Below are 22,995 nucleotides of genomic sequence, written 5' to 3'. Positions count from 1 at the left end.
GGTTCAATGATATCTAGTTCCATCAGCCTATCCAGTTCGGCATCAACTTTCTTGCGAGTATGGAATGGTTGTCGGCGATGTGGTTGGGCAACTGGAATTACATCTGGGTTGATATGCAGATGTACTTTGCTATCAGTATAACAACCTATGGATTTAAATCGATCCGAAAATTCAGCAACAATACCATCAACATTGTTTGCAGATTCCACTGCTACAGCATTAGAAAGCTGAAGTAGCCCCAATTTGGTTGAAGTCTTGTAACTGAGTAAAGACTCCTTTGCATTCCTAACAACATGGAATGTAGTAATGAGCATTGCATTCTTTGACTTAATCTCTGCAGTGAAAGTTCCAATCACTGGCAAGGCTACCTTTGAAGCATAGGCAGTGGCTTTGCCATTATAGTTCTCAAGCTTTGGGAACTGTTTTTTAAATTTTTCATAGTGGCACTCGGCAATGGTGTCAATGTTTGATCCAGTGTCAATGAGAACTTTGAGACAAATACCAGCAATGTATACACATGTCTCTGGGTTGTTTGGAAGATCATTCCATTCTGTGATTGCTTGTACTCCATAAGTATAATCACATTCACTGTCATCTGAGACTGGTTGTAATGAAATGTTGTCTTGTATATTATTAACATTCTGGATATGAGGTGCAATATTGTGTTTACCACCTCGACCTCTATGACCTGATCCTCGTACAGTGCTTTTATTCATTGACTGTGGTTTCTTTAGTGCGGAACGACACATAGCACCAAAATGACCTAGTTTTCCACACTCATAGCACTTCCTACCTTGAGCAGGACAAACATTATCTTGGTGTGGGTAGTCTCCTCCACAATTGTAACATTTATTGTTGACACCCTCTGATGTGGGTCGTTGTGACTGCTTGAGCCTTGTTCCTTGACCCCAGTTGTTGTGACGTGGTTCTCGGCTAAATTTACTGTTAGGTTTGCCATGATATCTTCTTTGATTACGATGTCCTCCCTGAACCTTACATACCTCATCACTGTTAGTAACAGTGGCAGAACCGTTATTAGCACTGCACTCCATGACACGAGCATCACGTGCAGCATCTTCCATTCGACGAGCCATATCCAGTATCTTGGTAAGAGAACTGTCATCATCAACAAGTTCTAGAGCTCTTCGACGGAGACGTGTAGATGTGCATGTTTCAATTATTTGCTGTTTGATTTCTTTGTCAACATCAGCAAACTCACAATGGGCTGCTAAACCCTGCAGACGTGTGTGGTATTGATCCACAGTTTCATTAGAGAGTTGTTTTGCTCTCCTGAAATGCATAATTTCCATTGCAGTATTTTGCCTTGGTTTGAAATGCTCTGTTAGTTTGGCTTTGGCAGTGTCATAATCTTTGGCACCACCAGTGTCTTTCAGTGTGTCAAAGATGTCACAAACTCTATCACCTGCATAATGAAGTAGAAAGGCACGCTTTCTTTCAGCACTTTTGATGTCAGAAACTATCAACAAATTTTCAAACTTTTTAAGCCATTTGACCCACCTCTGTGACAGGTTTGTCTGGTCACAGTCAGGATCAAATGCAGGAAACTGAGGTATATTTGCCATTTTTACTGAATAAATGTAACTTATCACTTAAATGTTCCTCAGAATATTAAACACTTACTGCACTGAATATGTTAGTCAAGAATTCACTGTAATTACTTTAATTTTGCAAAGCACACAAGCATTTTAATGCAAAAGTTCACAACAGTGCACAATATAGCAGCAACTGACTTCTTACCTAGCCCTTGTGTACATGTGTTGTTCCTACTCACAGCAGCACAGCAGTTGTCAGCAGTTGGTACAGCAGTTGGTACAGCAGTTGGTACAGCAGTTGGTACAGCAGTTGGTGCAGCAGTTGGTACAGCAGTCAGTTCAGTGTGATGAATTTTGTAGCACGAAGCGTCGTTTCGTAACCAAAACATCAGGTTTTGTACACATCAAAGCGTCGTTTCGTACACAACGTCGGCAGATTCCTCAGTACTGTTTCTTCAGCACAGCTTGGGTAGCACACAGCTTGGGTAGCACACAGCATCGGTTAGCACACAGCATTGGTTAGCACACAGCATCGTTTAGCACACAGCATTGGTTAGCACACAGCATCGGTTAGCATACAGCATCGGGTATGGCACTCACAGCTTCTCTTCCTCCTCCAGGCAGCATGCTTCTCCCTTGTGTTTGAAACTGAACAAATACCTGCGTTCACAGTTCATCCTCGTCGCCAATGTGGTGTTTGTGTGTTACTGAGGAAGTCTTGGTTGTAGGGTTGATGTAAAGTCATGACTTGGTTACTGACTTTAATACTTAATATGATTACATGACTTGTAGCTACCAAGCTTGGCTGGCGTCCTGTACGCTCTTTTGTTTACCTTCTCTCTCTGGCGTCTCAGCCGCCGCACATAGAAAACGGATGGTACCATTTTCTGTGAACATGACAAACCCAAGGATATGCTCGTCAATGCACATGTCTAGACGACAACCAAGGGAAATGCGAAACTCCATATTTACAATAGGGGAATCGCAGATATGCAGCAGACAAGATGGGGAGGAAACCAAATTCCTAGGCAGACCAGTAGGTTTCCACCTCCTCCCGAACGCGAACGCAAACGAAGAGTTTAAGCAACTAGGCGTAGCCATAATGACAAGTAAATTGGCTCCCTGGCAGAGGATCGATGCCCTGAAGTCCTTCGTTTTCCCAACAACTGTGTTCGCCATGAGAACTTGGCAACTGAGAAAGGGAGATTGGCAGGAACTGGATGACCGACTACGACCGCTAATAAAAGAAACACTATACCTGCCACAGCGGGCAACCAATGGATACCTGTATAGAAAGAGTGCAGGAGGCTCATGCGGCATACCCCTCGCCACAGAAGACTCTGACATATTCATCATAGACTCGGCATTTAAACTACTCACCACGCCGGATCTAGAGACGAGGAATATTGCCAGGGACGACTGCAAGAGAGTAACGTCACGGAGAATTCGCCAAGAAGCCACTCTGGAAAACGTATGCCAGTATCTCTCAAAAGACGACTTGGAACAAAGACCCTCTGGACATGAGACGCTCTGGTCAAGAGCCCGCAACTCGTCAGGGAGGATGAAAACCAAGTGGTCCACAGACGGAGATGCATTGGAAGTCTGTTGTGGGGAGAGAATCATGTCTCACAAAGAAAGAAGATTGGTCGCAAGGAACATAAGGAACCATCACAGAGGCCTTCGCGACGACGACCTGAGAAGCAAACCAGACCAGGGGAAAGTAATGGAGCAAGTTGGGAGGGAGCGGGCCTCGTCTGCATTTATTAGGGATGGGGCTTTCACAACCTTTGCTGACTGGCGTTTCATTCACAGGGCACGTCTGAATCTTCTACCTCTAAACGGAGCCCGCCGGTTCAACATCCACGGAGACCAACGGTATAGGAGATGTCACCACCAGAACGAGACGCTACCCCACGTCATCAACCATTGCCTGAGGCTGTCAAATGCGATGATCCAGCGACACAACGCGTTGGTCGATCGTATCCTGAAGGCCTCGGAAGGAAGACACTGGAAGGTCATATCCACTAACCGACAAGTCGCAGGAACAAACAATGTGCTAAGACCAGACATTGTTCTAGAGAAGAACGGAGAGGTGATGCTGATTGACGTCATTTGCCCCTTCGAAAACGGACCAGACGCCTTTGCAGAAGCTAGACTAGGCAAAGAAGAAAAGTATGCAGAGCTAGCGGTGACAATGAGACGGACCTACAGGCAGGTCACTGTATATGCCTTCATTGTAGGATCGCTCGGGTCATACGACCCAAAGAACGACAAACCAATGAACAGGCTGGCCTCTAGAAAATATCAGAGGCTGTTCAGGAGGCTATGCGTGAGCGACACCATCCGGTGGTCACGGATGATGTATATAGAGCACATCACAGGCGCTCGCCAATACTAGTTTACATGTCTGTACCTTTTTCTCATTTCAGAAAATCTATATATATATTACATCTGTTTTGAGTTTTTTAATGGCAGATGGCACAATGTAAATAAAGATCCCATAATAACCCATGTATGAAAATGTATATTGTATTTTATGTACACGTATGTAACTATGTACCCATGCACCCTTGTGAAGACACAAGGCTATTGTAAGCACTATGTAAAACATTCGTCAATAAAAAATTAAATCTGTTCTTATCAGCTTAATATCTGATACGATCCCCATGTGGGATCCTCGATATTAAACTGATTTTTGCAACATGGCGAAGTGCTAGGAGCTTGCTCCACCTTTGCCGCGGATCGGCCCGGTATTGCAGTACCTCTGGGATCGGTCCACTCCCTTCAGGGAGACCAAAAACAACCCAATCAACTAGTCAAAATCAAGTAGGAGACGATGATGTTAATTGGTAATGTTCATTAATGAATCGTGTTAATTTGATTTGCAGTAATTACTTCACACCAGCCAGCATCGTATGAGGAAAAAGCCTTGGAACGAGCAGCAGAAGTGAGTCAGTCGAGTCCGGGTTTGATGGGTCGAAGCTGAACAACTGCAAGGAGTTAGAGAGAGGGAAGGAAGGAAGGAAGGAAGGAAGGAAGGAAGGAAGGAAGGAAGGAAGGAAGGAAGGAAGGAAGGAAGGAAGGAAGGAGAAAGAAGGAGAGTGAGGTGAGTAATATCATTTAATAACTTTAGATTAAAGATTATGTGCGAGCAAATACGATGGTTGGTCTGGAAGGAAAGAAGTTGATTTTATGAATGGGGGGTTGCCAGTTAGTGCAATATTAATTGATTTTGTTTGTTTTCTGAGATAGGTTATATAGGGTGAAGTTTTTCTCTATTTTTTTATAAGTGTGGAAACTGGTTTAGGTAGCTTAGTGGTTTGTTATGAAAAGGCTGGTAGAGATGGGTTGAATAGTGTTAGGCTTGTGTTTGCGTTTAGTGGAGAACTGGATTTGGTATTTAAATGGCATCTAATATGACGTGGTCATTGTGCAAATCAACTCTAAATCAACAGGTTTACTATGATCGAGAACCTAACTATAATAGTTACCCATTGTTGGCATGCTCTTCTCTTTTTTTTATGAAATTACTTACTCACTCTCCCTTGTGAGTGAGGGTGGAGTGGTGTGTATATCACTCGGAATTCCTTAGTCGGCTTTGACGGCGAAATTATATTCACACACACATCAAGATTAGACGTTTATCTATTTAATTTACCATTGCTGCAATGTACCAATGCGTAATAAAGACGAAATTCGAGTTGAGATGGAGGGAGGTGTTGCTTTGGTGTGCTCTTACACGGCAACTCGACGATCATTTGCCACTTCCACGCTTGCCAGTCGGCCACTAGCCTCAAAGTGAATTCTAGTGTCTTGATTAGCTTTACAATCCATCATTTACCTCAATACACACTAACAATGTGTGTTTATATACTTCAATCGAGCATTCGATGCACGCATTCACCTATAATATATACGTCAAAGAAACCCAGAACCCACCCAAGTTCAAGCACACCTGCACTCTCGCCCCTCTCCATTTGAATGCTTGCTTCCTAATTAGATTTCAAATGATTCATTCACCTCTCTAAACGCCACCACCGTCTGTATATTTACATATTTTATTTAGGCAATGTAAGCAGGCACACATTCATTCATTCATTCATTCATTCATTCATTCATTCATTCATTCACGTAAAATAACGAATAAAATTGATATAGAATCTACTATAATTTGCAAAGCGACCAACCACCAAATGTCATTGTGAAAGCTAGTTTCGTAATTAGCTTTGCAATACTTCATTTCGCTCCCTAAACACCAACAATGAGTGAGTATTTGTATACTCGGTAAAAGCGATGGATGGATTTCGTACACATTCACATATATTAAGCAATGAATTTGCTATAGTCCCTACAGTACTCAGACTTCTCGAATTACTTACATCTTGTTATATCTTAACTTTGTTGTTCATTCAACAACAGAAACGTTTTCCAGGGAATCACGTTATGTTAGATGATGCATCGCCTCGCCTCGCATGGCATCGAATCGCATGTCATTCCATCGCATCGCATTGAACTGCATGGTATTGAATCGCAAGGCATTGAATGGCATGGCATTGAATGGCATGGCATGGCATGGCGTCACGTCACGTCACGTCACGTCACGTCTCTCGCCTCTCGCCTCTCGCCTCTAGCCTCTAGCCTCTAGCCTCTCGCCACCCAGCCCTGCCTCGCTTCGCCTCGTCTCCGGTTTGTGAAAACGATGTATCAAGCAAAGTGTTAGATGTGAAAAAGTCGTGATATATATACAAAAATGTAATAGTTGGCGCATAATAGTGCTGTTCGTTTTCTGTTATGGTATCAGAGAGAGAACGTCTCCTATTTATATTTTTTGACGAGCGTTGGCGATAACAGGCCCCTTGCACTTTTAATTCGTTATTGTACTTTTCAAAAGCTGTAGCTACCTTAAGACACATGACAAATGGAGGTTTATGTATTAGAGTTAAGCGCTATACTCCCTGGCCAGGAGCGAATTCGTGAAATGCCACGCGAGTCTGTTTACCTCTTTGCCGCCAGTTACATATTCACTACTCATGAACGAAACCATGTAATATCATGAATTTGCATATATATATAAATTCATTGATTAGGTAAGAAATGGTTAAAGCCTTTACTGCATGGCGTTTATATGTATGCTTGAATTCGAATATTACCCAATGATAATCACATGCCCTTTTGCAATTGAAACTCGCTACGTGGTTTCTAGCCGCTGGTGTTGCAGAGCAACCATGCATCCTATCGCTTCTCGGCCTTTTGGCTAAGATCAAAGTGTAGTACTGTACTATCGTTCGCACGTCCGCAAGGGGTTAAAGGGATAGTATAATCTACACTTTAGCGATCCTGGTAGTCTTAAAACTACCTGTAGGGGGAAGGAATTGGGTCGACGCATCGCCCATCCGCCTCCACCGGTGAGACAGCAAGCCTCACGGCTTGCTGTCCACCTCCACCGACTGGCTTGTCCGGGGCCAGTCTTTTGGTGGGAAACGCAATAAATTGCGTTTCTCTCTGAGCTTCTGCCTTGTACAAGGCTCAAGGAGCTCGGAGGGAAACTCAATTTATGCTTGCATAGATTGTGTCGTTGTCCGCACGAACTTCCCCTCCGGGTAAGGAGTTAAAGGGCCGGTCCAATCAGCGAGCGCGCTTCCACCAACACCGACCGTCCAGCCATCTAGTGGCGGATTTGGGAGTTAGCCCAGAACCGATCACTGGTAAAGGGGGGAGCAAGCTCCTCAAACTTTACATAGTGGCTGGCAAGACGGCAAGTCCCCCGTGATTGCCGTCGACCTTCAGGGGCTGGCTTGTCCGGGGCCAGTCGCCTGAAGGAGAGACCATAGACTCTGTCTTCCTCCACATCTGTGCCTTGAGCCAGGTGCTGGAGGATGAACATAGCCTATGTTCACATTGATTGTGTTGTCGTCCGCACGCCCGTTTTTTGGAGTTAATGGGGCAACATAGTCAATGTCTGTCTCTGTCCCAGTCACGGCCTCGTGCTTCTATCACTTGTGATGGATCCGCGACGGCCTTCAAGGCTGACGGTCCCATGGGTGGAGGAGGACCAAACTCTGCAGGCGGCAACCCAGGTCGCTGCCCACAAACACAACCCACAGTACTGACACCACACTGGCCGCCTGAAAGATGGACCAGCGACGACGGTGGGACCCGAGGTCGACCTTGGTGAGTCGGCCTCAGTGCTCAAGATGGACCACGACTCGAAGACGACTGCCTGCCCTGACCCCATCGATGTGAAAGTGGAAGATGACGATTCCAGGGACGACTCCAGTGACGACTGTCTGGTGATCGACTTAGACGAATCGACCACGTGGATGACGACGACCGCTGGCCATGAGGTCGCCCTTGGCGAGGCGGCCTCAAGGAGGACCATACTCCCCCACTCTGGGGTCAGTCTTGGGAGGCTGGCTCGGGGTGGGGTCGACGCTGGGAGCAGAAACGCGGGGGTCAACGATGTGAGGCTGGCCCATCCTGTAGACAACACCGAGGTCGCCCTTGGCGAGGCGGCCTCGAGGAGGACCTTACTACCCCGCCCTGGGGTCAGTCCTGTGAGGCTGGCTCAGGGTAAGGTCGACGCGAGAGGTGGAACCGCGAGGCTGGCCCGTAATGCTGCCGACAACACCGGGGTCGCCCTTGGCGAGGCGGCCTCGAGGAGGACCATACTCCCTCGCCCTGGGGTCAGTCCTGTGAGACTGGCCCAGGGTGGGGTCGACACGAGAGGTAGAGCCATGGAGGTCGACACTGTGAGGATGGCCTGTGACGCTGCCGACAACACCGGGGTCGCCCTTGGCGAGGCGGCCTCGAGGAGGACCATACTCCCCCACCCTGGGGTCAGTCCTGTGAGGCTGGCTCCGGGTGGGGTCGACGCCAGAGATGGGAACGGGACGGTCAGCACTGTGAGACCAGCCTGTGACTCTACAGACAACACCGGGGTCGCCCTTGGCGAGGCGGCCTCGAGGAGGACCATACTCCCCCACTTTGGGGTCAGTCCTGTGAGGCTGGCTCAGGGTGGGGTCGACGCGCGAGGTGAGGGTGTGAATATAAGGCCACCCTATGACTCCACTAGCACCACCGGGGTCGCCCTTGGCGAGGCGGCCTCGAGGAGGACCTCACTCCCCCACTCTGGGGTCAGTCCTGTGAGGCTGGCTCCGGGTGGGGTCGACACCCGAGATGAGGACAAGGGGGTCAGCGCTGTGAGGCTGACCCACGACGATACCAGCGACGACGATACCGGGGTCGCCCTTGGCGAGGCGGCCTTGAGGAGGACCTTACTCCCCCGCCCTGAGGTCAGTCTTGGAAGGCTGGCCCTGGGTGGGGTCGACCCGAGTGGCACCAACCAGGAGGACACCACTGGGAGGCTGACCCATGACGCTACCAGCCCCGAGGACGACACCAACATGATGACATCGAGGACGACTCCACCCAGGAAGCCGTTCTATAGTTTTGCATGTTGGGTCGGCTTCAGTGACGAAAGCATGTCAGCCCATGGGATAGGCGCCGGTGCTTCCCACTTGAGATCCAGCTCACGACCAGGGTTGGCTGGCGACATGGAACTGGGGGTCGGCACCAGCGACGCAAGCCCGGGGGTCGGCACCAGCGACGCAAACCTGGGGGTCGGCTTCAGCGACACTAGCCCTGGGGCTGGCTCCCTCAACGAGCCCTTAAGGGCTGGTGCCTACAATGAGCCCTTAAGGGCTGGCCCTGGCAATACCAACACATCCCCTACTCAGGCCGACCCCAGCGACGACGCCCGGCCAGTCACGGTTCAGGAGACTATTTTGGGGGTCGGACCAGCGACAATACTGCTTCTAACACAAATGCAGACAACGACGTTGACTTCTGGGACGACGTTAACATTCACAGGCAGAGGAACCAGAGATTCGTCTTCCGCCATATAGCAAGAGACTCTGGCACCAGCAGTGATGACGACAGTCGCTCCCAGGCCTCATCAGCCCCAGCAGGAAACGACAACACCCCAGAGGCCCCTCAAGGGGCGCCACCAGCCCTCAGGGGGAACGACGACAACGACAACGAACCTAGCCCTGACCAGCAGCCGCAGAGACGAGGGGAAGCCCTCACCATCTTGTTCCCACTCCCTAGACACTAAGTGCACAGAAACGCCCTGCGCCCACGTCCACTTATCACAGGCGTGGACCAGCCAGCGTGTGTCGTTGCAACGACACCTGGAGGGTGGCCATGGGCTCCGCATTTCAGAATTAATATACAAATGCGCCGGCTGCAGCTCAACCCTACGAAAACGACCAACGACCCACACCTGTGCCCGCCTACGAGAAATTCGGGCTGCTAGGACCCTGGACGACTGCCCCTTGTCGTTCCAGTGCGATGCCCGCGGCTGTGGGTTCTCGTGCAATTCCAAAATTGGCATAATGAGCCACAGGGAAATGCACTCCCGTCAAGCAACCAGAGAAGCCCGCCGAGCGGCCAGGCAGCCTGCACTAGACAGGGTGCAACGACAGCCTGACCCACCACCAGACGACGGACGACGACACCCTGGCCAAGTACCAACACCCAGCCCTGACGACCCGGCCCCTGCTGTCATCTCCAGCTCTGCTGAGGCGCCTGCACCACTAATATTCGCCTCAGCCGGCTTATCCCCGACGCCCCGCAGCCCCATACCCTCACCGGCCCTGTCACCACCCCGGCTTAGGCAACCACAGAGAGCTCACCCGCTCTCACCTGTTGTGACAGTGATACCCTTCCCAGACATGCCCTCACCTACCCTCCCTGAGCCAGACAATGGCGATGGGGGTAACCCAGCTTCTCCAGCCACCAGCACCAACGACTCTGACATTGAAGAGGTAGATGCTTCACCCCACCACGATCATGAGATCCCAGGAGAGCCACTGCAGCGCCACACAGACGATGCAGCACAAGAATGGGTGCTAGAGTCGTTTTACGACCCCCTACTAGCCCTCCTCCGGACCCCTGACTGGGAGGGCTTCAACTGCCTCCTCGAAGAGATCACTGAAACAGTACACGCACGCTTCCGCATTCGGACTGACGGGGAACGGCAAGCACCCCCTGTGATCGATGTAAATGACTGTAAATCGATCCAGCGCCTCTACAGGAACAACAGGAGGTGAGCAGTCCGACTTATCACCGCCGGGGAGAGTGCAAGATGTGAAATCTCGAGCGAGGACGTTGAGAAGTACTTCACAGAGATGCTGGCGCCCAGGCCAGCACTAGACGACCCCCAGGCCAGCACTAGACGACCCCCAAGCACTACAAGCAATCCCTGAACCGCCAGACGATCGTGCAGAACTCAACGTGGCTGCGTTTAGGGAGGGCGAAGTGGAAATTAGATTGTCAAAAGCAGAGAACACTGCACCGGGTGACGACAGAATAACGTACCGACACTGGCAACAAGTCGACCCAGAGTGCAAGGTTCTCACAGCAATATTCAACATCTGCCTGCACCACAAGTGAATACCCCAGTCGTGGAAAACATCGCGAACTATCCTGATCCCGAAAGATGGGGACCCTGAAGCCATCACCAACTGGCGCCCAATCGCCTTGTGTCGTACCATATACAAACTGTACACAGGGTGCTTGGCTGCCCGTCTGAGAAGCTGGATCGTGCACAACAATGCACTTTGCAACGCCCAGAAGGGGTTTATGCCAACGGACGGCGTGCTGGAGCACAACTTCATCCTCCAGCACTACCTTGACGAAGCACGAGGAGGAAACAGTGACGTCTACATTGCGTCGCTGGACCTGACGAACGCGTTTGGATCAGTGCCAACCGAGCTGATCGACGCCTCCCTCCGCCGGATGGGTGCAGGACAAGCCTTCATCGACGTCGTCCAGAGCATCACAAGGGACAACTCTACGAGGATCATGACGGCCGATGGTGAAACGAACGTGATTCCTGTGCACTGTGGAGTCCGCCAAGGCTGCCCTATCAGTGGGCTCTTGTTCAATATTGCAATTGAACCTATCTTACGAACGGCCATTGCAACTGGCCTTGATACCGATCCTGACTTCAAACACCCCTGCCTGGCCTATGCAGATGACATCACACTGCTGGCCAGAACTGAAGCAGGTCTACAGAGCCTCCTGGACGTCACAACGGCGACCTGTGGGGACCTGAGACTGGCTCTAAACCCCAGAAAATGCTCCTCTATGCATATGTCTGGGAGACAGCCAAGGGGAATGAGAAATACGACCTTCAACATCGGCGAGACGAACATCAACTGCCGTAGAAACGGCGAAGAAACTAAGTTCCTTGGCCGGCCAGTAGGATTCCACCTACTGCCAAATTCTACAGCAATTGACGAATTCAAGAAGCTGGGGGAAGCCATACTGACCAGCAAGTTGGCGCCCTGGCAAAGGATTGATGCTCTAAAGACCTTTGTATTCCCCACGACGGTATTCGCCATGAGAACGTGGCAGCTGAGGAAGGGAGACTGGCAGGAGCTTGATGATCATCTAAGGAAATTAATCAAGTCAACACTCTATCTCCCGACCCGAGCTACAAATGACTACCTATATGGCAGCGCAGCGGCAGGCTCCTGTGGAATCCCCCTTGCTGCAGAGGACTCAGACGTGTTTGTGATTGATTCGGCCTTCAAACTTCTTACTACGCCGGACCAAGACACAAGAAACATCGCGAGAGAGGACTGCACCAAGGTCGTGACCCGGAGACTACGAGAAGACGCTACATTAGTGAATGTCTGCCAATACCTGTCCAAGGAAGCAATGGCTCAGCGGCCGACTGATCACGAAACAGTCTGGTCCAGAGCAAGAAATGCATCAGCAAGACTAGACACGAAATGGTCTGCCGACGGCGAAGAGTTAGCACTAACATGCGGGGAACGGACCATGACAAAGAAGGAGAGAAGACTCGTGGCAAGGAACATCCGCAATCACCATCGTGGACTCAGAGACGAACGCCTGCAGGACAAGCCGGACCAAGGAAAAGTGATGAAGCAAGTCGCAAAAGTCCGAGCCTCGTCCTCCTTCATCTACGACGGAGCATTCACTACCTTCGCAGACTGGAGGTTCATCCACAGGGCTAGGCTTAATCTCCTCCCCCTCAATGGAGCAAGGCGCTTCAATGTTAACTCTGACAAACGTTGCAGGCGTTGCAGGAACCCAAACGAGACTCTACCACATGTTCTTAACCACTGCATGAGGCTGTCCAACCCCATGAACAAGCGCCACAATGCACTAGTTCAACGGATCGTGAAAGCTGCTGAAGGACGATTCTGGAAGGTCATCACGGCGAATCAGCAGATCCCTGGCATCGACAGCAACCTACGGCCGGACATCGTCCTCGAGAAGAATGGAGAAGTCCTCCTCGTCGACGTGACGTGCCCCTTCGAGAACGGCGAAGCCTCCCTGGATGAAGCCAGGCTGCGAAAGGAGCAGAAATATGCGCCGATTGCAGCTGCGCTGAGACGGACCTACAAGCAGGTTACTGTCCACGCCTTCATCGTGGGCTCACTAGGCTCGTACGATCCGAGGAATGACAAGTTGATGAACAGGCTCGCCTCCAAGAAGTACCAGAAGCTCTTCAGGAAGCTCTGCGTCACCGATACGATTCGATGGTCGAGGATGATCTACATCGAACACGTGACCGGCGCCCGGCAGTATTGATTTCCATTTATTTGTGCTATCTCTTGCAGGACCATGCCATTTCTTTCAGAATATGTCTATGCTATTTGTTTCAGGAATTTGCATTATTATGAGTTCCATTGTAAAATTTCCATATGCAGCCCTCTGTGGGAATTGTCACAAGGCATTATGTACAACTCCTGTAACATTATTCAATAAACAAATAATCTGTTCTTATCAGCTTAATATCTGATACGATCCCCATGTGGGATCCTCGATATTAAACTGATTTTTGCAACATGGCGAAGTGCTAGGAGCTTGCTCCACCTTTGCCGCGGATCGGCCCGGTATTGCAGTACCTCTGGGATCGGTCCACTCCCTTCGGGGAGACCAAAAACAACCCTATCAACTAGTCAAAATCAAGTAGGAGACGATGATGTTAATTGGTTATGTTCATTAATGAATCGTGTTAATTTGATTTGCAGTAATTACTTCACACCAGCCAGCATCGTATGAGGAAAAAGCCTTGGAACGAGCAGCAGAAGTGAGTCAGTCGAGTCCGGGTTTGATGGGTCGAAGCTAAACAACTGCAACGAGTTAGAGGAAGGAAAGAAGGAAGGAAGGAAGGAAGGAAGGAAGGAAGGAAGGAAGGAAGGAAGGAGAAAGAAGGTGAGTAATATCATTTAATATCTTTTGATTGAAGATTATGTGAGCAAATACGATGGTTTGGAAAGAAAGAAGTTGATTTTATGAATGGGGGGTTGCCAGTTGGTGCAATATTAATTGATTTTTTCTTTTCTGAGATAGGTTATATAGGGTGAAGTTTTTCTCTATTTATATAAGTGTGGAAACTGGTTTAGTGGTTTGTTATGAAAAGGCTGGTAGAGATGGGTTGAATAGTGTTAGGCTTGTGTCTGCATTTAGTGGAGAACTGGATTTGCTATTTAAATGGCATCTAATATGACGTGGTCATGGTGCAAATCAACTCTAAATCAACGGGTTTACTATGATCGAGAACCTAACTATAATAGTTACCCATTGTTGGCATGCTCTTCTTTTTTTTACAGAATTACTCACTCTCCCTTGTGAGTGAGGGAGGGAGGAGTGTGTGTGTATATCACTCGGAATTCCTTAGTCGGCTCTGACGGCGAAATTATATTCATACATACATACATCAAGATTAGACGTTTATCTATTTAATTTACCATTGCTGGAATGTACCAATGCGTAATAATGACGAAATTCGAGGTGAGATGGAGGGAGGTGTTGCTGTGGTGCGGTCTTACACGCCAGCTCAACGATCGTTTGCCACTTCCACACTTGCCCGCCACTAGCCTCAAAGTGAATTCTAGTGTCTAGATTAGCTTTACAATCCATCATTTACCTCAATACACACTAACAATGTGTATTTATATACTTCAATCCAGCATTCGATGCACACACTCACCTATAATATATACGTCAACGAAACCCAGAACCCACCCAAGTTCAACCGCACCTGCACTCTCCCCCCTCTCCATTTGAATGCTAGTTTCCTAATTAGATTTCAAATGATTCATTCACCCCTCTAAACACCACCGACGTATATTTACATACTTTATTTAGGCAATGTATGCAGGCACACATTCATTCATTCACGTAAAATAACGAATAAAATTGATATAGAATCTACTATAATTTGCAAAGCGACCAACCACCAAATGTCATTGTGAAAGCTAGTTTCGTAATTAGCTTTGCAATACTTCATTTACCTCCCTAAACACCAACAATGAGTGAGTATTTCTAAACTTGATAGAAGCGATGGATGGACATTCACATATAATAAGCAATGAAATTGCTATAGTACCTACAGTACTCAGACTTCTCGAATTACTTACATCTTGTTATATCTTAACTTTGTTGTTCATTCAACAATTGAGTCGTTTTCCAGGGAATCACGTTATGTTAGATGATGCATCTCAGGTAATGGAGGGTGGCAATAGTGGAGGGTGGCAGTAGTGGAGGGTTGCAGTAGTGGAGGGTGGTGGTATGGTAGGGTGTTGGCAGTGGAGGCTGGCAGTAGTGGAAGGTGGCGGTAGTGGAGAGTGGCAGTAGTGGAGGGTGGCAGTACTATAGTGTGTCAGTAGTGGAGGGTGGCAGTAGGTGAGGGGTAGCAGTAGTTGATGGTGGAGGTAGTGGAAAGTGGCAGTAGTGGAGAGTGATGCCAGTGGAAGGTGGAAGTAGTGGAGGGTGGCAGTAGTGCAATGCGGCAGCAGTGGAGAGAGCCACAGCAGTGTAGGGTGGCAGTAGAAGAGGGTGGCAGTTGAGGGTGGTGGTAGGGGAGGGTGGCAGTTGTGAAGGGTGGCAGTAGTGGAGGATTGCAGTAGTGTAAGGTGGTGGTGGTGGTAGTTGAGGGTGCCTGTAGTGGAGGGTGGCAGTAGTGTAGGGTGGCAATAGTGGCGGGTGGCAGTCATGGAGGGTGGCAGTAGTGGAGGGTGGCAGTATTGGAGAGTGGCAGTAGTGGAGGGTGGCAGTAGGGGAGGGTAGCATTAGAGGATGTTGGTCGTAGTGGAGGGTGGCGGTAGTGGAGGGTGGCAGTAGTGGATGGTGGCAGTAGTGGAGGGTGGTGGTAGTGGAGGGTGGCGGCAGTCGAGGATGGCGGTAGTGGAGGGTGGCAGTAGTGGAGGGTGGCAGTAGTCGATGGTGGTCGTAGTGGAGGGTGGCAGTAGTGGATGATGGCAGCAGTGAAGGGTGGCAGTAGTGGAGAGTAGTGGTAGTGGAGGGTGGCAGCAGTCGAGGGTGGCGGCAGTCGAGGATGGCGGTAGTGGAGGGTGGCAGTAGTGGAGGGTGGCAGCAGTGAAGGGTGGCAGTAGTAGAGGGTGGTGGTAGTGGAGGGTGGCAGTAGTAGAGGATGGCAGTAATAAAGGGGAGTGATAGTGGAGGGTGGCAGTAGAGAAGGGTGGCAGTAGTGGAAGGTGGCGGCAGTGGAGGGTAGTGGTACTGGAGGGTGACGGTAGTGGAGGGTGGCGGTAGTGGAGGGTGGCGGTAGTGGAGGGTGGCAGTAGTGGAGGGTGGCTGTAGTGGAGGGTGGCGGTGATGGAGGGTGGTAGTAGTGGAGGGTGGCAGTAGTGGGGGGGTTGAAGTAGTGAAGGGTCGCAGTAGTGGAGGGTGGTGGTCATGGAGGGTGGTAGTAGTGGAGGGTGGCAGTAGTATAGTGTGTCAGTAGTGGATGGTGGTCTTAGTAGTGTAGGGTGGCAGTAGTGGAGGTTGGAGGTAGTGGAGGGCTGCGGTAGTGCAGGGTGGCAGCAGTGAAGGGTGGCAGTATGGGAGGGTGGTGATAGTGGAGGATGGCAGTAGTGGAGGGTGGTAGTAGAAGAGAATGGCAGTAATGGAGGGTGGTGGTGTTGGAGGGTGGCGGTAGTGGAGGGTGGCGGTAATGGAGGGTGGCGGTAGTGGAGGGTATCGGAAGTGGAGGGTAGCGGTAGTGGAGGGTGCCGTTAGTGCAGGGTGGCAGGAGTGGAGGGTGGCGGTAGTGGAGGGTGGCGGTAGTGGAGGGTGGCGGTAGTGGAGGGTGGCGGTAGTGGAGGGTGGTGGTAGTGAAGGGTGGCGGTAGTGGAAAGTGGTGGTAGTGGAGGGTGGCGGTAGTGGAGGGTGGCGGTAGTGGAGGGTGGCGGTAGTGGAGTGTGGTGGTAGTGGAGTGTGGCGGTAGTGGAGTGTGGCGGTAGTGGAGTGTGGCGGTAGTGGAGTGTGGCGGTAGTGGAGTGTGGCGGTAGTGGAGTGTGGCCGTAGTGGAGTGTGGCCGTAGTGGTGGGTGGCGGAAGCGGTGGGTGGCAGTAGTGGGGGGTTGAGGTAGTAAAGGGTGGCAGTAGTGTAGGGTGGCAATAGTGGAGGGTGGTGGTAGTGGAGGGTGGCGGTAGTGGAGGGTGGCGGTAGTGGAGGGTGGCAGAAGTAGAAAGTGGCAGTAGTTGAGGGTGGTGGAAGCGGGGGTGGTGGTAGTAGTGGGTGGCAGTAGTGGAGGGTGGCAGTATTGGAAGATGGCAGTAGTATAGTGTGTCAGTAGTGGAGGGTGGCAGTAGTGGAGGGTGGCAGTAGTGTAGGGTGGCAGAAGTGAAAGGTAGCAGTAGTGGATGGTGGTCGAAGTGGAGGGTGGCAGTAGTGGATGGTTGAGGTTGTGGAGGGTGGCGGTAGTGCAGGGTGACAGTAGTGGAGGGTGGCAGTAGTGGAGGGTGGCAGTAGTGTAGGGTGGTGGTAGTGGAGGGTGGGGGTATTGGAGGGTGGCAGGAGTGGAGGGTGCTGGTAGTAAAGGGTGGCAGTAGTGTAGGGTTGCGATAGTGGAGGGTGGCGGTAGTGGAGGGTGGCATTGGTGGGGGGTTGAGGTAGTGAAGGGTAGCAGTAGTAGTAGTATAATCCGAGCCAGATAGGGGCACTTCACAAACAATGGGGGGTACTTAGCAGACAAAGGAATCAGAGGCGGGGTGACTGATAGACCCACCTCAAATTGTAGTCTACGGTGCGCCCCCGCCATATTTCACTTACACTGGGTATCTCCGTTTAAACACTACGTCATTATATAGGACTAATTAAGGCTATATATATTCGAACAAGTCTGAATGGCCCCTCCAGGACTATGTGCATATATGTCCGGAGCTATATAGGATATATATATACTCAAAATAAAAGTGGGTGAAAAAGAAATAACACTTGTTTTATACAATATATTAACAAAAGTACATAGTGGCTTAAACGTAGTCGTAATCTAATTCCCCCCCATAATATTGTCTAACTAGACCCCTCCTCCATGCCCACAGGTCTGTTGTGGGGTCTTCCTCCCCCTCCTGGGGTGATGATGACGATGAGTCATCATCCAGAGGGAGAAAGAGGTGTTGTGGTTCTTCTTCCTCTCCTAGGGGGCTACTGTCGTCATAGCATTCACTCTCACTGGAAGGGTGTCGCCCTTCCTCCCCTTGTGGCTCGATGACGTCATCACTTTCACTTCCAGCGGTCACCCCTTGGGTTGAGGAGGATGGGTGGGGGTCAGGTGGTATGTCTGGATGGCCATAGTCTAGGCTTTTGTATTTATTTAGTAATAGTGTTTATCATCAAATGCACTTAAACCCCTCTTAGTATTATGGGTGGTGACCATTTGCCGTCCTAAATTCCTAATTTGGTAGTATTGGAAAGTATTTACTACTGCATTACTGTGAAGGGTTTCTTTAAAATGTCTATGAGTTAAAAATCTTTGCACAGCACGGGGGATACCCTTAGCGGTAATGGAATTTGAATTGTTGTGCAACAGCAAACTATACATTTTGGGCTTGAGAGCTACAACTACAAGGATGTGTCTATCTGAAACCTCTGACTTTAAAAGACCTAAAACACCCTTTTTAGAAGGATCATACAAGGGGTGAGTTTCAGGGAAGTTACTGGTATCGATCCATGATCTAAGGGGTTCTTTCCCCATCTCGTTAAAGACATCTTCAGTCATTAAACTGAAGATGAAACTGTCTGTATCGCTGTATATCAGTGCTGCCCTATCTGAATAGTGGTTCTTAAGTACCCTGTACCAAAAATGGTACAAACTGTATTTTGCTAGCTCAAGAATCTGGAACCCAATGTAATTAGGATGAGTAATTTTAATGAATGGTCTGGAACTGACAGACAATAATTTATTGTCACCTAAATGCACCATACGTTTAAAGCGAGGATTCTTCACCTCTCGTAAAAAGACCCTAGCTGAAGTCACTAGTTTGGTGTCAATGGCATAATGGGCTGGGTTCAGTAGTGTTTTACCAAAAACACTGTTCGTCAGTAATTTGAAGAGTGTTTTCCTATCGTTACTGGTGGAAGCATTTCTATTGTTAACGTTGGTGTTAACAAATTCTGCCATAAAATCAGACTGGCGGAACTCATAAATGGCATGAATAGCCCCTACTTCAAGACCTATCTCAATAAATAACTGTAAGAGGTGTAGAGATATGAAATAATGTTTCTTGGGGAGATGATCCCCTTCCAACTTAATATTTTTTTTTAGGGAGGTTTGTAATGTTATTTGTTTCTAGAAGTCCCCTACTAAATGGTGAGATATCCTCCATACTTATTCCCCAATGGTGTAAACAAAGGGGTAGATCGTCTGTTAGTCTAGCTATTTCAGGTCTTATGTGTTTGGTGTCAATTAATAGCCAGTACCCTTTGTTAGAAGAGAATGGCTGTTCTGTCATTATCTTCCCTTCGCTAATGAAGGAGTTCATCTCATCAGATGACAACCTTCTTAGACCACCATAGGGTAATTTCTTCGTCATACAACTCCCGTAAAGGGAGTTGAAGTCTAAGTATAGTAAGAAAGAAGACCTATCCTCCTGGGGGTTAAAAGATGGGTTGACATAGCGGTTGTTAGCTCTGGCATAACTCCTAACTGCAGTTGTAAAACCCCCTCGTATGTTTTGTGATATGAGATTGTGCAACGTCACATCTGCACTTAACTCCAACGATATTTTGCTACTTTTCAAGAAGCAATCATAGGAGTAACCCGGAAGGCTACAGTAGTGAGTCATCTCTAAGGAAAATATATCATTTAGAATTACCCTATGGTGAGTAAAAATGTCAGCCAGTAAACCGACATCACACCTTAAATAAATAAGGAGATAATCCTTTAATGACTCATATCCTGTAGCCTCCCATACTAATTCAGAATGTCTATATTCTTCCAAAGTGATGGTTGATTTGTTTAGGGAGCTGTAAAACATTTCAATAGGGGGGAGTGTTGCATCATTAAAGCAGCTGATTTTTGTGGCATATTCATAAGGGAAAAACTGCTTACCCTTTAAGAGTAGGTGGTGACTCTCTTCGGGTAAACCTTCTATCATTGAGTGAGTGAATGTTAAGGGGCTGCCTGAATCAAAACGGGTTTTTGCTAGGGACGAAAGACTGCCCGTAATAAAAGCCAGTGAATCAAGAAATTTAAGGTTGCCTATTTCTACCTTAAGATATTTAGTCCCCTGCCTCATGAGGATATTGCTCTTAATATTTGAACCCATGGCAAACTCCCTCAAAATTAAGCCCATGTCATAAGACATATTGTGGGCAATTAGGACTAAACTCTCTAGAGCATTCTTGTGGCGGAGGTTGCAGTAATTACATAGAGCTCCAATATAATTGAGTTTTTTCCTAAGGTGATCATGATGTTGAACCTTGAAATTGGTGGGTGTAAATACCTTCTCACAAAACTGACAGTGAGTCTGTCTCCTAAAATGAACCATATCCTCAAGAGACATGTCTATTTCATATTTGGGTAGGGTGGATCTGATAATTTCCCATTTGGTGGCAACTCGCTCCATGAAATGAGTGACGCTGTCCCCCCCAAAATAAGTAAATTTATCAATGACGGAGTGGTTCCTATCAACAATTATATAGCTGTATGCTATAGGCCTATGTATGGCTGTAACAGAACCTAGACAATCCTCAGTGCTTAGGACACTCTCGAAATCGAAATAAGCTACATGGGAAGGGGGGTAACCTTTCCCTGTATTTTTAAAATGAAGGGTGTCCCCCTCCTGGGGATAAATCATTTTCTGCATGATGTCGCAGGAAACAGAATGGTGAAACAGCTCACTAGAATTTTGATATTCAGAAAGACAGCTTCTACAGAAGACTGTCTTTCGCCTGTGGCTGTGGGTAAAGTTCCGCAAAAACTTATTGTCTTTAATAAGACTTACATGAGACTCCCCCAATAATAATAATGGAACTATGTCTGAGTACTGTCTGCTACCTCGACGACAAAGAGAGACGTGATAGCCAGCGTCTGTATGTTTGTGAATTGAATACAAAAAAATGGAGAGTTTATTCCTATTTTCCAATTTAGAGATATCCTCCCATGCGAGAGGGAAAGATAATTGCTCGTATTTGACCATTTTCCTAACCCTAGAGTGAGACTCTACAAGTCTTCCTATACGTTTCCATTTCCATCCTTGTTGTGACGCCCGAAAAGCGGCAATGCATTGAATAATGCATGTTCCATTGTTACCATTGGGGTTTGGGTTGAAGACCTCATGTCGCGCCCTTAAAAAGGGGGATAAGGGACATAATCCCCCAAAACTGACCTTACACTACCATTACAGATAACGATTTTGAGGAAATCAACATTAAATAATATAAAACCACTCCCCTCTGTTTCTGAAAGGAGATCCTCCAGACGTGTAATCATATAACTCACCCAGCTATCAATAAGATCACCCACCTCCTCAAGAGTTACCAGCCTAGCAGGTGTCGTTATGAAGTGTTCCCTATAGTCATCATCTTCTGTGAGACGTTGTTTTAAAAGTGTAACCTTCACTTCAAGGAGGAGTTTGAATGATGAAGTAAAATTGCCATGACCCGCCAGAGAATTCATGTAATTCTCTATTTCGTTAGAGAATAGTTCTCTAAAGTTGCTTAGAAGACCTACAGGATCTGTGGCAAAGGCTGGGGGATGGAATATTCCATTCTAGTAAAGAGATCCCTCAGGGCCCCCACCCTATTAATTAAGTGAGGGATGTCTATAACATCCTCCCATTCTGAGGAATTTCCATCTCTATCTCGATTGTTGTCATGGGGTCTAAGACCACTAGGACCTGCCTGAGGGATGTCACCACCACCATCATCACCACCACCATCACCATCATCACTCATCTCTTCCTCCCCCCCATTTTCAAAGGGCTGTCTACCCCCGCCACCACCTAAGGGGCTATTGTTACGTTGGGCTTTGGGGTGAAGTTCCTCTCCTACCTGCCCCTGAGATGTCTTTACCTGCGTCTGAAGCACCCTTGGAAAATAATAATAATAATAATAATAATAATAATAATAATAATAATAATAATAATAATAATAATAAAAAGCAACACCCCAACACTCCCTACTAAACCCCATGACATAACGCCTCAAGAAAGCTTCTTAAGATAATAAAACTGGAGAGAGGGTTTATTCACACACTTTGGGGACATGATTGTAGATGTTCAGAGGTCAAGTGCTCACACAAAGTGACCCCACAACTGCTGCAGGTGAAAGTGGGGTGAGGCTTCAAGGTGACGCTGCCGCATATGAGGCATACAAAACCACTCTCTCCGGTAGGCCGGTGATGTTTACCTCCTAACAAGGAAATAACTCATAAATATACACACTCTCACTCACACAGCCCCCACACACCCCCATTTATTTGAAATAAATACGAATAAATAAATAAATAAATAAGGGCTTACCTCCACCACAGGTTCTCCTGTGAACTCTACTAGATTGAACACACACAGCTTCCCCACAGTGGAGGCAGCAATAAGTTGTATGCACGAATTGTGGTGAAGAGCTCCAACCACAAATGTTGCAAATATCACCTGGGAGTGACATTATCCCCCACTCCTAGGAAAAAAAATATATAAAATAAATAAATATATATTCTCTCCCACTCAATACACCCCTCTTTCTCTTATATATATATATATATATATATATATATATATATATATATATATATATATATATACCCCCAAATATGAAATAGATATTAATTTACTTACATGTTAGTCTAGACGGGGATGGGGAGTGGAAGGTTTCAACACTAACTGTGTAATACGACGAAGGAGGGGCGTGTGGTGTCCTTATATTTGATGATCAAGTGGGGGGGCGGTGTTGCCACATACAATACCTCACAACCCTTCCCGCCATCGTGTGAAAGATAAGGGTTAGGGTTGCTATGGGGAACTTTTATTTTTCTCGTCTGGCGGTCATCTCTATGGGAGTTGAGCAAAAAACCCAGGTAGGCTGTCTATGGTCTGAGGAGGGTGGCGCTCCTTGGAGAGTGAATACACAATACATGCAACATCTCACAGCTCCTGTGTGAAAGAGAAGGATTAGA

General features: G+C 48.0%; 2 protein-coding genes, 1 non-coding gene and 1 pseudogene across 3 annotated transcripts in view; all 4 read left to right on the top strand.

The window, feature by feature from the left end:
- The window catches only part of LOC138361471 (uncharacterized), a 47,349-nt gene that overhangs the window by 11,475 nt on the left and 12,879 nt on the right, over window positions 1-22,995 (top strand). The window contains exons 2-3 of the mRNA XM_069320796.1: window positions 4,442-4,659; window positions 13,622-13,805. The gene's annotated coding sequence lies outside the window, so the exon portion shown is untranslated. The remainder of the gene's footprint in view (window positions 1-4,441; window positions 4,660-13,621; window positions 13,806-22,995) is intronic.
- Window positions 2,656-3,951, top strand: LOC138361472 (uncharacterized protein T26G10.4-like). Its single transcript, XM_069320798.1, has one exon. It carries the CDS (start codon window positions 2,656-2,658, stop codon window positions 3,949-3,951), a length of 1,296 nt encoding a protein of 431 aa, XP_069176899.1.
- Window positions 4,158-4,337, top strand: LOC138361482 (U2 spliceosomal RNA; annotated as a pseudogene).
- LOC138361481 (U2 spliceosomal RNA) lies at window positions 13,333-13,517 on the top strand. Its single transcript, XR_011226985.1, has one exon. It is a non-coding gene; the product is annotated as a U2 spliceosomal RNA (small nuclear RNA).

Source organism: Procambarus clarkii, unplaced genomic scaffold (genome assembly GCF_040958095.1).
Source record: "Procambarus clarkii isolate CNS0578487 unplaced genomic scaffold, FALCON_Pclarkii_2.0 HiC_scaffold_408, whole genome shotgun sequence".
Lineage (NCBI taxonomy): Eukaryota > Metazoa > Arthropoda > Malacostraca > Decapoda > Cambaridae > Procambarus > Procambarus clarkii.
The sequence above is the reverse complement of the archived record's forward strand: the minus strand, read 5'-3'. Positions and strand labels throughout refer to the sequence as shown.